The sequence below is a fragment of the Electrona antarctica genome (genome assembly GCF_951216825.1).
Source record: "Electrona antarctica genome assembly, chromosome: 3".
Lineage (NCBI taxonomy): Eukaryota > Metazoa > Chordata > Actinopteri > Myctophiformes > Myctophidae > Electrona > Electrona antarctica.
The window spans coordinates 2,160,055-2,175,343 of NC_136808.1; the positions used below are offsets into that span (position 1 = coordinate 2,160,055).

The following is a 15,289-nucleotide window of genomic DNA, read 5'->3' on the forward strand; positions in this document are numbered from 1 at the left end:
CAATAAATATCTATTCCATCCATTCTTGAGTTGTCCTGACTGAAGTGTATAGTTATTTGTCATAATCTGCCCTGTGCACCTTTTGTGTACGAAGCCTAAAGGACAAACAGAAATGAGAAGGAAATATCACAGCGTCTAGTCAGAACCACGGTCCAACTTCAGACAGCTCTTACTCTTAGGGCCGATTCATACTACTATTTTAGAGCCGAATAAAAGTGGGTTCGGCTCTAGTGTAGAGCCTACAATGTGACGTTCGGTGCTACTGAAAATTTCTGACGAGCCGAAATAATTTCGGCACTACAGCGGTAAAATAGGAGTATGAATCGGCCCTTATACTGTAGTGTAGGCAGTTCTATTCAGGCCCATTTTCCTGCGTTTACACTCTTGAAGCCAAGTTAATTTAGAAGCCATCTGGCTCTAGGACTGGATAGCTGACTGACCGTCTATTTACATGCTTCATTTTAATAGTTTATTTTACATGGACATGTTTGCATAAATCCATGCTTATTCCAGAGTTGTTCAAAAGGTGCTGCTTTCAATGTGTATGTACTGTGTGGCTCTCATAGACGATCAGCTGAGCACTGAACCTAACTGGAACTCATAACCTCAATGCACAGAATATAGATGTGCTGAGCAGTTGACAGCTCAACCCATTTAGGCCTGACGTCGAAATAAAAAAAACGTTTGCTATGAAAGAATATATATTCAAAGATTTGTGCCGCATTTTTACGATTTTTCAAAAATAGCAGATCTACAAGCTCGTAGCGCGCCACTCGGTGGCGCGCTATGAGCTTGTAGATCTGCTATTTTTCAATAGCTAAAGCATAACATAATGCTTAGTTAAAACACCAAAAGGGGTTCCCGTCCAATTTATGCAGTAGTTGAGCGATCTATACAAGCTTAAAATCTGTTGCAGATTCGTGACAAAGTTGTGAGCTTGTAGAGCGGCTATTTTCGGTATACGCAGCACTCAGAGGTGAACAGTAACTGAGTAAATGTACTTAAGTACTGTACTTAAGTACTGATTCTGAGGATTTGTACTTTACATGAGTATTAGATTTTTTTGATACTTATTACTCTTACTCGAGTACATTTCCAAATTATTTAACTTTTAACTCGAGTAAACTTCTAGAAAGTCTGTAGAGTACTGAGTATAGGTTGACTGTTGTCAAAAATGAAACTCTGAAATAATATATATTCAAAGATTTGAGGCACATTTTCATGATTTTTCAAAAATAGCAGACCTACAAGTTCATAGCGCGGCACTCGGTGGCGCGCTATGAGCTTGTAGATCTGCTATTTTTCAATAGCTAAAGTATAACATAATGTTTAAAACACCAAAAGGGGTTCCCGCCCAGAATGGGTTAACTTGGCTTCAAGAGTGTAAACGCAGAAAATGGGCCTGAATAGAACTGCCTACACTACAGTATAAGAGCTGTCTGAAGTTGGACCGTGGTTCTGACTAGACGCTGTGATATTTCCTTCTCATTTCTGTTTGTCCTTTAGGCTTCGTAAACAAAAGGTGCATGGGGGGCAGATTATGACAAATAACTTACACTTCAGTCAGGACAACTCAAGAATGGATGGAATAGATATTTATTGAATATAATGTTTATTATGGTTTGGCGATGAATTTGGATCTGCTTTTTAAGGTACTCAGATCAAGCGCATCAGTCCCCCGGCCATAGGGACTATTGTCTGGCTTTCAGACATGATGTCATCTGGCAGCCAAGTCTATGGAATTGTAATGTTTGTCTTATCCCATTTTGGGCGGGAACCCCTTTTGGTGTTAGCATTATGTTATGCTTTAGCTATTGAAAAATAGCAGATCTACAAGCTCATAGCGCACCACCGAGTGGCGCGCTATGAGCTTGTAGGTCTGCTATTTTTGAAAAATGACTGACGACTGACATAGAAACATAGCTTTTTCAGAAAACTGTCAAGATATAGAAGACATTTTTATAATCTGATCTCAGGTCAAAATGGGTTATTCAAGGGTCTCTCTCTCTGTTTCTGGCACAACAGCGCCACTTTTGCCCCTACTGGTACTCATAAGTCACACATGAGCCACACACAAACATATAGTCACATAGGTTAACACAGACATTGCTGTTCCTTGGAGTGGTTGTACCACTCAAAAATAAGAAATGATAATCTGCTTCCAGCACTCGCCCTCTGGCAGCAGGCTGTGGACAGCAGGGAAACTGGGCACGCTTGTCATGTTTCTGTGCAGCAACGCTGGATATACCCATGCAATCGTGATTTGTGTGGGGTCATTTCAGAGCATTTGACAACTCGAAACGTCGAAATAAAAAAAACGTTCGCTCTGAAAGAATATATATTCAAAGATTTGTGCCGCATTTTTACGATTTTTCAAAAATAGCAGACCTACAAGCTCGTAGCGCTATGAGCTTGTAGATCTGCTATTTTTCAATAGCTAAAGTATAACATGATGCTTAGTTAAAACACCAAAAGGGGTTCCCGTCCAGAATGGGTGAAGTGCTCAAGTTTAAGACCATTGTATTGTGGCCAAAGATTTTTGTTTTTGTCTTTACAATTTTTTTTGTGTTTGTTTGTGTTTAAGTATTACTTTGCACTGACAAATAATTGAACATGTGTGTGTGCTATTTTATGTTTCTATAACATCAAAGCAAAACAAGTTTTTAAGTTTTCAAAAATATATCAGTGAAACCGAGACACTGTCTACTGTACTTTTCTTCTCTTTAAAGTTATTTGGTGAATGCTGAGTGTGTGCGTGTGCGTGTGCGTGTGCACACGTGCGTGCGTGCGTGCGTGCGTGCGTGCGTGCGTGCGTGCGTGCGTGTGTATGAAAAACTAACAAACAAACAAAGTATTAAAAACAAGTGTATCACACCAGTGCAGTGAAGTGTATATATATGCTTGCAGACCGGACGTGGCCTCCATTGTTCATGATGGATCAATCGATGTTGATTCTAAAGATCCGCCATTATTGACTGTCACCTCACATCATGTCCATATACCTACCTACCGCACAGTGAAGATGAAGGCCTTCTCCTTCCATGTCCATCATTTTTTTACAAAGGAACCAGTGTAACTGTAGCCGCTAAAAAGCCATGAAATATTCACTTGGCTGGACTCCCGGGCCTGGTTGAACAGTACAGCAGTACACTGGCTCACCACCAGGGCTCACCTCAGCTGCTGCTATCAGGTGACACAGGAGGAGATGACCATGGCTACGGTGACACAACCTCCCAGTCTGACTGAAGCTTGACCTATACTGTGTGTGGTGGAAGATAGGTACGTTGGGCTATTCAAACATGGCAGATCTACAAGCTCTACAAGCTTGTAAGATTTTGGAAAAACATCCAAAAATGTTGGAATTTTTTTTAATCATTTTGATCTTTTATTTGTATTAACCCATTTAGGCCTGGTGTCAAAATAAATAAAAACGTTCGCTCTGAAATAATATATATTCAAAGATTTGTGCCGCATTTTTTACGATTTTTCAAAAATAGCAGATCTACAAGCTCGTAGCGCGCCACTCGGTGGCACGCTATGAGCTTGTAGATCTGCTATTTTTCAATAGCTAAAGTATAACATAATGCTTAGTTAAAACACCAAAAGGGGTTCCCGCCCATAATGGGTTAAATCTTCTCTTCTGGGGGTCCGTGGCAAAACCTTTTCAAATGGGTGTCCGTGGACCAAATACACGTACATTTTTGGGGTTTCCTTGACATGCAAAGGTTTGAGAACCACTGTCCTAAACATAAATAGTATAGCCTGTCAATCAAGGCAAGCGTTGCCATACAACCCACTGACACCATTGTGTTACGTAGGTGGTGGTTCAGGTCATCTTGTGGTCAAGAGTCCCGATGCACCGTTTAACTGCTCCGTGGTTGCCAGGGTGTCGAGGGCTGCGGTTATGTCATTAATGCGATGGGTGTACTGCGGACACCGGGTCCCCATCAGGAGTAGTGCAAGGTGAGCATCGTGTTAACAAGCCGCTTCATTAACACAACATCTCTGGTAATCTGATCCTTCCCTATGGTGGATTATATAGCTTACCTTATGACATCGGTGACACTGCCGATGTCCGTTTGTTTACAAAGGAAGTTGTCAGGCATTCAAACGCTAATCTGGTGGCTTGTTTTCACCTGCCAGGTAGGGTATGCATACGGTACTGTACTCTGCTTTTAGGCTACTTGTTCACAATGAAACCACCACCAGCAATAAGAACACCCTGGCTGGCAACAGCAATGCCAGCCTGTCGTTGAAACCTGCCGCCGACCCATAGCGACAGAACACAGAACCTGCCGAGGCGGAGACAGAACTATAGTGTCTGTCTACATTCCTGAATTTAGTTATGCAATCATGGCATTCGTCATGGCATTCATGGCATTCAAACATGTTCTTCTGTTTATAATCTAAACACCGTGACACGTTTAAAAAGTGTTACAAATAAGTGTTTAGAACCGTCCTAAACGCTTGGGTTTAGTGTGAAACGAAAAAATAAATAAAAAAATCACACCCGTGTGAAGTGAGTGGTGCTACTCCGTGTGGGGGTTCCTGGGGGTGTGGGGGGAGGGGGGAGTTCCAGACCCACAGGAAAGCACCCAGGGTGCCGGCCCGGTTCCGGCGAGCCGCCCCACGTCCGAAACGGTTGAGAAATGACTTGAGTTACTGTGTGCCGGTCCCTCTACTGTACCCTCTACTGTACTGTACTGTACTGTCACTGTACTGTACTGGCACACCTGAAATCATCATATATACAGTTAATATGTGCGTGTGTGTGCTAGGTTGCGCACAGGTGGTGAAAAACAACCATGCTGTTTTCGTGCTCATACCCAGCCAGCCACCCACACACATAACTCCGTAAGGGAGTGGTTGCACCACTCAAAAACAACAACTTTTTTTCCCCATGACGATTATAAAAACATTTCGTCTCTGGTGGGGGAAATTCAGCAAGAGATTTTGCAGCTTTACAAACAGAAGGAGGAGGAGGAAGACCCACAGAGCTGAAGCTAATCATCATTAAGGTCGTTTACCTTGACGATGGGATGGCCGCCAGACGATGCCTTCACGGCTCCTCGGCTGCCCTCCGTCTCGTAGTGGGCCCGATGGTGAGCCTTGGGGTGCACCTCGATCTTTAGCTCGTACTGGCCAAACTGGCTGGGTAGCGGCCAGTCTAAGGGGGGCAGCGACGATGTCCTGGAGGGAACAAATGGTAAAATAAATGGTAAATGGTGCATTTATATAGCCCCTTTATCCAAGGCGCTTTACATAGATTGTGCATTACATTCACCCATTCACACACACATTCATACACCGATGGCGGCGGAAACCATGCAAGGCACCAACCTGCACATCAGGAGGAATTTGGGGTTCAGTGTCTTGCTCAAGGACACTTCAACACTAACTCTGGGGGAGCCCGGATTCGAACAGGCAACTTTGCGGTTACCATCCAGCCACTCTACCCCTGAGCCGCACGCCACGCCACGCACACACTCACGCACACACTCACGCACGCACGCACGCATGCAGACACGCAGACACGCAGACACGCACACACACACACACACACACACACACACACATACACACACACACACACACACACACACACATACACACACACACACACACACACACACACACACACGCTTGTGGTAATCAGTAGCTGTGAAGATCCTATGGCTTCACTCACACCTGCACAACAGATTGTTGTATAGCTGATGCATGAGACTTGTTGACTGATGCAAGCTCGCAATTCATTTCCAATGGGAGTCACATGGTTTGACACGGCTTTCGGCTGTGTTTCGACTGCCCCCTCCCCCCTCCCCCTCATACAACAAAAATGTTGTGTCAAACCATGTGACTCCCATTGGAAATGAATTGCGAGCTTGAATCAGTCAACAAGTCTCATGCATCAGCTATACATCAATCTGTTGTAAAGGTGTGAGTCAGGCCTAAGTATGCTGTGTTCACACTGACAGCTATACAAAACATACACAACTCTATAAAGCAGTGGTTTTCAACCAGTGGTCCAGGGACCACCAGTGGTCCTTGAGGGGGTTCCAGGTGGTCAGCAGCTAAATTATGGAAAAGTTGGTAACCAAATGGACCTTTTATAGATCTTTAACTCTTGAGAGCGTAAAATGAAAACAAATGGACCTGGAAGGGTTTCATTTGACACTCTTCAATTATTGTCAAAACATCTGCATTACTTAATTTACAAGATGTCTACACAATTAGAGAATGTAGAAGAATTGTTATTTTGGTTATGGTACCAGCATCAACACAGCATGGAATTGTGGTCAGAATATTCTTAAGTTTTGGGTCTGAGAGGCAAATTCTCATCAAATAATGGTCCGTGGGCTCAAATGCACAAATAATGGGCCTTGAAATGAGAATGGTTGAAAACCAGTGCTATAAAGTGATGCAGTGTACAGTATGTGTCGTACAGTCACTGTTGAAGTGTTGATCAACACACTTGTTGACATCATCAAGCGTGCGTCAGACAAGCAAGAAAAAACAAAGTACAATAAAGCCTGGGGCTATGTCATGGGACTAGCAGATGGAAATAATTAGTTTCCCCCCATTGTGAGCAGAAATTGTGTGGAGAGCGAAGGTGAGTACAAAAATGGTTAAACAACACTTTTGTAAAAAAAATCATAGAAAAAGAACAGTGACATTTTCATGTTATTCCAATAACGGTAATTCTCACTGGAGCAGTTGAAAGTGATATTAATTTATTAACCCATTTTGACACAAGATCAGATTCTAAAAATGTCTTCTAAATCCTGACAGTTTTCGGAAAAAGCTATGTTTCTATGTCAGTCGTTCTTCGATTTTTCAAAAATAGCAGATCTACAAGCTCATAGCGTGGCACTCGGTGCCGCGCTATGAGCGTGTTAGCATGCGTGTTAGCATGGTGTTAGCATAACATAATGCTAACACCAAAAGGGGTTCCCGCCCAAAATGGGTTAAGTGTTACATTGATCTATATTCTGATAGTAAATATCGCTATGTTTGTTCAGTAACATTGGTCTCCCTGTCTCTTTAAACACTAACATTTTAAGCTGATGTTCTCTCTCCTGATTGAATGAAATTAGCGATCCACCTTAAAAAAAAAATCAGGCAGAATCCTCATAATAACTCAATATTTATATCTATCTCTAAATTAACCCATTTTGGGCGGGAACCCCTTTTGGTGTTTTAAAGCATTATGTTATGCTTTAGCTATTGAAAAATAGCAGATCTACAAGCTCATAGCGCGGCACTTTGAAAAATCGTGAAAATGTGCCTCAAATCTTTGAATATATATTATTACAGAGTGAACATTTTAACTCAAATCTTTGCTTCTGGGGGAGGTCCCTGGAACAACATATTTTCAGATGGGGTCGGAGGCCAATTACATATAGTTTTTGGGGTCCTTGACATGAAATATTGAGCACCAGAAACATGAGGTTTTTCAGAAAACTGTCAGGATTTTGAAGACATTTTGAAAATTTTGACGTCAGGCTTAAATGGGTTAATGCCATACTACAGTGTCACACAAAACTAGCAAAAGAATTGAACCAATGAAAAGTATAAACGCTTCTACCTGCCAGCGACGAGATTTGAAAAGTGAAAATAGGCAGTATAGTAACCTTTTATAAAAAGGAGGGTCTTTGCATGTGTGTGGCAAAGCCAGCCCAGTGGTCTCAGCAGACAGCAGTCAATCATGGGAATGGCCACATACATACATTAACCTTCCTCTGGGGACAGTAACACTTGTAATAGGTACATGTTAAGAGTTATCCGGTGAATCATTTTCAAGAGGGACTTTTCTACCATGAAACTATCTGCTTCATCTGGTCACTATGAGGGCCGAGTGACTGGCTGCACTGCATGAAGCGTTGATTGATCATCGAGTGGATGAGTGTGTGTGTGTGTGTGCGTGTGTGCATTAACCCATTTTGACCTGAGATCAGATTCTAAAAATGTCTTCTACATCCTGACAGTTTTCTGAAAAAGCTATGTTTCTATGTCAGTCGTTCTTTGATTTTTCAAAAATAGCAGACCTACAAGCTCGTAGCGCGCCACTCGGTGGCGCGCTATGAGCTTGTAGATCTGCTATTTTTCAATAGCTAAAGCATAACATAATGCTAACACCAAAAGGTGTTCCCACCCAAAATGGGTGAAGCACTAGTCGACTATTCAACTAGTCGACTATAGTAAATCCACTAGTCGACCGTGTTGGTACTAGTTGACTACTAGTTATAGTCATCAATGTACACAGTTTTTAAATGTACAAATATTTATTTCCAAAATGAACATAATAGGTACTTAAACAGTCGACTAGTCGACTAGTAAACTAGGCAACTAGTCAACTAGTAAAAATGACTAGAAGTGAATGCCCTAGCGGCTAGCGTGCGTGCGTGCATGCGTGCGTGCGTGCGTGCGTGCATGTGTGTGTGTAAGCCTGTACGCACGTGCACGTGCCAGTGTTGTGTGTTTTTCCTTCTTCTCTTTTTTATCTGTGTAGTCGACTCCACAATCATATTTGAACAGCTGCACTCCAAAATAAAACACTGCAGTACCTCTCTCCAAAGAGAAACTGTTTCTCTGCTCTGTTGGGAGTGTTTAGCCACTTCCAGTTGGTACAAATGGAACCAAATGGACCCATTCCATTTTTATGGAGTTACAGAGGTCCTTGAGATTAAAACCCATTTAGGCCTGACGTCGAAATTTAAAACATGTCTTTTTAAAATGTAATTTTTTCTGAAAAACCTCATGTTTCTGTATCAGTGGTTCTCAATATCTCGTGTCAAGGACCCCAACAAATATATGTAATTGGCCGTCGACCCCCATCTGAAAATATGTTGTTCCAGGGACCCCCCCACCAGAAGCAAAGATTAAAGACTGAGACTCTGAAAGAATAAATATTCAAAGATTTGAGGCACATTTTCACGATTTGTCAAAAATAGCAGACATACAGTACAAGTTCATAGCGCGGCAATAGCTAAAGTGTAACATAATGCTATAAACACCAAAAGGGGTTCCCGCCCAAAATGGGTTAAAAGGTTTGAGAACCAGTGGCCTAGACTATGGGCTATAGCAGGGGTGCCCAGACTTTTTTTACTTAAGAGCTACTTTAAAAATGACCAGCTCAACAAGATCTACCCACAAAGAAGTATGATCTCATTGCTGATATAGTAAAAGTAAAAACATATATGTACCTGAGGGGGCGAAATGGAAATAGTTTTTGTATGTCTAACTTTGTAATGCTACTGATGTCTGTGCTCAACACTCTTGAAAACAAATATTCCATTGTGGCTTAATAGGTCATTTTTCATGTCAATCAATCAAGTCAGATGCCAAATTATATATTTTTTAATTTAAATTATATATGTTTTAGGGGCATGTCATGTGATCTACCTGCACAGCCTTTGTGATCTACTGGTAGATTGCGATCTACCTTTTGGGCACCCCTGGGCTATAGGATATAGGTGGGTGGGGGGGACCGACGGTGGACGTCACAAAAATAACATCCATAGACTTGTGAGGCGCAACCGTTACTCCGATCCGCACCAAACACTGTTCATCAGAATAGCCACATCAGGGTCAATGTGTGGCTCCCAATTAAGGGCCAAATCAGGGGCGGTTGGGGGGGAAGGCACAGGCACACTGCTTCTCCAAACCGCAACCAAACTTGACACAAAATAAGTCACTCCCAAAAACAATGTACATTGCATGCGTATGGGGCCCTATACAGCAGTGTCGTAGGAATAGTATCTCCAGTAACAATGCAACAAGAAGATACACTACACTATACACAAGGCAGAAACGTTATGCGTTATTATATGACAATGAAATGGAAACAAGTCCCTAGGGCTTTGTTTCTGTGTTATCCTTTTAACAATCTTTTATGGCCTGACGTCGAAATAAAAAAAAAAGTATTCTGAAAGAATATATATTCAAAGATGTGTGCCGCATTTTCACGATTTAAAAAAAATAGCAGACCTACGAGCTCATAGCGCGCCACTCGGTGGTGCGCTATGAGCTTGTAGATCTGCTATTTTTCAATAGCTAAAGTATAACATAATGCTTAGTTAAAACACCAAAAGGGGTTCACCGCCCAGAATGGGTTTTAAAGCATACCTCTGTACAATCTGCAAACTGTTAAAAAAACAACAACAACAACAACGCAAAAGTAGTGAAAATAGCCAATATGCATTAAGCTCCCAATGTTTTTTCTAGTCTACAAGAGCATTAACAAGAGCTTGTGACTAAATATTAACTATCATCTTCATCGGAGCTCAGGTTCTCGTCTCCTGAAAAGTAACAGGTTTTGAACACACAAGGTTCGCATCGTATACAGCGACGATATGTGCATTTTTACTAATGATCAGCTGTACCGAGTGAGAGAACTACTACTACTACTACTACTGTTTAGCCTTTAGCTAAGTTTGGTTTGGTTTAGCCTAGTTAACAAATAGCTCCAATTAATGTAACACACAGACCTACTAAATGCACTGTATAATGCAAGCTACAGTACACTGTACGCTCTGTCTGCTGCTGCATTATTCATGAGCTCATGGAGCCGAGTGTCGTTGTGTTGGGTAGCGGCCACACACTGTGTGTGGGGCGGTGTTGTGTGGGGTTAGCACAAACACTACACTATGTGTGTCATCCAGGTGTTTGCTAACACTTAGAGAGGACCCTGCTTTTTATCAGCACAGCAGAATGCTGTGTGTGTGTGTGCGTGTGCGTGTGCGCGTGCGTGCGTGTGTGTGTGTGTGTGTGTGTGTGTGTACAGGGCACAAGCACAAAAGATATTTGCACAGATGTGCAGCCAGGTGTGTGCGTGCATGTCATGACTCAGATATGACACATCCCTGGAGGCCGTTGGAAGTACTGTACTGTATGTGCTGTGCTGTCTCACAGGCCAGGAGACAAACCTCCTGTCTGTGTTAATACTGTGGTTTTTACCTCACCTCCAACACTAGTGGTGGATATTGCTTGCAATCTCACGATAGATGTGACTAAATTTGACTGAGAGACTGCCATTGGAGTTTTTTGAATTTTCGTTTTTTCACGTCATATGAAAGCAGGGAATCATAGCTTCAAATTGACAATATTGGTTGTTCAGTTTGACCCACCAGTTTTGGAGATATGGCTTATAGAGTAATGTCTTGCAGAAAACAGTGAGTTGAGAAAACAGGCTTGAAAGGTTCACTTCTGTGGTCTCTAACATTACACCTAGCTACATGTTTAAGCATTTATTTAATATTTACATGTCGATTTCAGCTCTGACACTTATTTCAGACATGCTCTAGTATGTGAAGAGTCTGCCTGTGCTATTAACTTTTTTTTTTTTTTTAAGAAAAAAAAGGTTTTTCTCCTCTGGTGAAAAGCTGGAATTTGCGCGATGGCAGGCTCTCAGTCAAATCTGGTCACAGATATGTATCACGATACGATATATATATCGTATCACAGCGGGACACCATCGTAGGCCAAAGTATAAGACAAGTCTTCGAGGGGCATGAAAAACAACATCTTTTTGTAGTTTGTTTTTCCAACAGCAGATTAAAAACATGCCAGTTTAAGTAAGCAATGAAGCGGCAGCTAATTAAATTAATAATGGCTGTTAGGTTTAAGATGTGCCTAGAGCCATGGGTGTACAATGTGCAAGCATAGCCAATAGTCATCAACACTATTGTCACAATGCATAATATAGACACACACACATAGAATGCCTGATTTATACAGTACTTGGTTGGTTGTGCATCACACCTGCACATGACTAAGTATAAGTCACCCTTAACACACCCATTATGAATTTGATTAGCTGCAGCTGCGTTGCTTACAGTCCTTACATCACAATGTACAATAAGGTCAGCCTTATGCACCATGCCATGTTTTTTTTATTCTTCTTCTTCTTCTTTTTTTAGCTATCTGTACATTTTAACCCATTCTGGGCGGGAACCCCTTTTGGGGTTTTAACTAAGCCACCGAGTGGCGCGCTACGAGCTTGTAGGTCTGCTATTTTTTTTAAATCGTGAAAATGCGGCACAAATCTTTGAATATATATTCTTTCAGAGCGAACGTTTTTTTATTTCGACGTCAGGCCTGAATGGGTTAACATGAACTGGAAAGAAGAAGAAGAAGAAGAAGAAGAAGAAGAAGAAGAAGAAGAAGAAGAAGAAGAAGAAGAAGAAGACGAAGAAGAAGAAGAAGAAGAAGAAGAAGAAGAAGAAGAAGAAGGAAGAAGAAGAAGAAGAAGAAGAAGAAGAAGAAGAAGACGAAGAAGAAGAAGAAGAAGAAGAAGAAGAAGAAGAAGAAGAAGAAGAAGAAGAAGAAGAAGAAGAAGAAGAAGAAGAAGAAGAAGAAGAAGAAGAAGAAGAAGAAGAAGAAGAAGAAGAAGAAGAAGAAAGAAAGAAAGAAAGAAAGAAAGAAAGAAAGAGAACACGTTTGACAAGTTCAAATCGTCCCTTTCCAAGTGTCCATCAGTGGCTGGCTATCCGAGACCCCCCCCCCCCCCCCCCCCCCCTCCCCATCAGTCACACTGACGCTTGCAGTGTGAGCCCTTCAGTTCATACAAGGTCTGCTTAAGAACCACGTAACCATACAAGACGAGAGACGGATTTCTGGAGCAGGAGAGAAACGTGTGTTTTTTTTCCTGTTGCTGCTGAACGCAGCTTTTGTGGCTTCAAATACATTTATAAAGGTATAGGTTATGAAGATGACAATTTAGTTGTATCTGCTGGTTACATGAAGGCCTGCAGTCCCTTTGGGCTGTATAGACAGTGTAGTGCACTTAGCATGGGAAACTCCCATCACTTGTTTTGTTGTTGCTCTTTTCATTTTTAAGTGGTGCAACCACTTCCTTAAGTGACTATGTGTGTGGGTGGCTGCGTAGCTGGCTGTTGGCTGGCTGGCTGGCTGGCTGGGTGGGTGGGTGGGTGTGTCCCCCCGGGACCCCACACGGAGTTGCACCACTTACTTCACGGGTGTGATTTTTTTAAATATATAATTTATTAAACATATCTTGACATCCAGCTTAGAATACATCTATATGTTCTGGGTAAAAAACAAAACGTAGTACCGTATAACTCCCACCATGAGTGTTTCTTTCTCAAAACCAGAGAAAGATTCTCTCTAAAAAAAAAAAACAAGTTCACAATGTGTCATATTGCACCGAGCTTGTAAAATCTGCCATTTTTGCTATTCTTGAAAACGTTTATAAAATGTTGCTAATGTTGCAAAATTGTCCCCAATAGGGACCGACTAAATATACATCAGTATAGTGTAAATTAACCCATTTTGGCGGGAACCCCTTTTGGTGTTAGCATTATGTTATGCTTTAGCTATTGAAAAATAGCAGATCTACAAGCTCATAGCGCGCCACCGAGTGGCGCGCTACGAGCTTGTAGGTCTGCTATTTTTGAAAAAATCGAAGAACCACTGACATAGAAACACAGCTTTTTCAGAAAAGTGTTAGGATGTAGAAGACATTTTTAGAATCTGATCTCAGGTCAAACTGGGTTAAAACATGCTTAACGGTAGTATCCCATTCTTTCCTCTCAGCAGAGCCGTGACATGGGGGTTTCTCAAACTCAAACCCCCCAAAAGATCTAGTGCCAGGGAGGGACCCCCAGTTAACCCATTTAGACCTTAAAGGTTTATTCAGTGATTTCACTTAATTCAAATATCACTTATTTTTTCTTATTTTTTAGATAATCCTCCCTACTATAAAGTGTGCTGACCATATAAGGAGTTCCTCCCTGTCCCCAGTGAGCCCCTGGGGTCAAAAAACCCTAGTTTCGGTTTGGGCTTTGGGTGGCAAAGCGTTCATCCAATCAGGATGAGAGGGGCCTTCCTCCAATCATGATCGAGTGGGGCGGGCATTGGTGCACGTGCTGTTGGTCTGTTGTACTTCCCCCACTGTAGAGCGTGTGCATGTGCACATCTTGTTACCGGGTGGACCGTTTTTTTCTCCAAATCACTGAATGCTCCTTTAAAAAAAATGTCTTCTAAATCCTGACAGTTTTCTGAAATACCTATGTTTCTAGGTCTATATCACTCAATATTTCATGTCAAGGACCCCAAAAATGATCTGTAATTGGCCTCTGACCCCCATCTGAAAATATGTTGTTCCAGATGGGGGTCCAGAAGCAAAGATTTGAGTTAAAAAATGTTCGTTCTGAATATAATATATTCCAAATTTGAGGCACATCTTCACGATTTTTCAAAAATAGCAGACCTACAGCTAAATTATAACATAATGTTTAAAACACCAAAAGGGGTTCCCGCCCAAAATGGGTTAAGCATGTTCAAATCATTCTACATCTTTCATAATCTTTCAAGATTCTCCAAAGACCTTCAAAAAATATCAGATCTACAAGCTCACAAAGCGCCACGTTGAGCTTGTAGATGTGGTATTTTTTTGAATAGCCCAAGCATAAAATAGGGTCAAAAAAGTGATAAAACAGTTTTTATAGAACACTATATTAACCCATTTTGGGCGGGAACCCCTTTTGGTGTTTTAACTATTGAAAAATAGCAGATCTACAAGTTCATAGCGCGGCACCGAGTGCCGCGCTATGAACTTGTAGATCTGCTATTTTTGAAAAATCGTGGAAATGTGCCTCAAATCTTATTATTACAGACTTACAGAGTGAACATTTTAACTCAAATCTTTGCTTCTGGGGGGTCCCTGGAAGAACATATTTTGAGGGGGGGCGGAGGCATATTACATATCATTTTATTTTTTGGGGTTCTTGACATGAAATATTGAGAACCACTGATACAGAAACATAAGGTTTTTCAGAAAACTGTCAGGAATCTCAAACCATTTTTAAAAAAAACACTTTTTGCAGGGGACCACCTGGAGGAACCCCCTCTCGGGGAACCCTAGGGGTCCCTGATGGGCTCCACTTTGAGAACCAGTGACATAAGCCCCTGGACCCAGGAAGCGCTTGGCTTGGCGTGGCTGCCACGGTAACAAGTGCGGTGGACAGGAGGAGGGGGCAGGTCAGAGAGAAACGTGAGCTGTGTGGCGGGGGAGTGAGGAGGGGGTGGTGGCGGGTTTTGGTGGCAACGTGTGGCGACCTGTGGCCTGAAATAGCGCAACCTTTCTCGGATGTCCGTCACTGTACTGTGTGTGTGTGTGTGTGCGTGCGTGTGTGTGTGTGTGTGTGTGTGTGTGTGTGTGTGGTGGGTTGGGGGGTGTCCCGCTTCGGTCACAACCCACCCGTATAACCCACTTCTACTTCCCAACACCGCAACACCCCCCCCCCCCCTTTCCACCAACTTCTGGTAA

The 15,289-nt window shown here is 42.2% G+C and overlaps 1 protein-coding gene across 1 annotated transcript in view; it reads right to left on the reverse strand.

Moving 5' to 3' along the window:
- LOC306920176 (nuclear factor of activated T-cells, cytoplasmic 3-like) overlaps positions 1 to 15,289 on the reverse strand; it is a 141,852-nt gene that overhangs the window by 80,534 nt on the left and 46,029 nt on the right. The window contains 1 exon segment of the mRNA XM_079496836.1: positions 5,028 to 5,190. Coding sequence (XP_079352962.1) covers positions 5,028 to 5,190 — 163 coding nt within the window.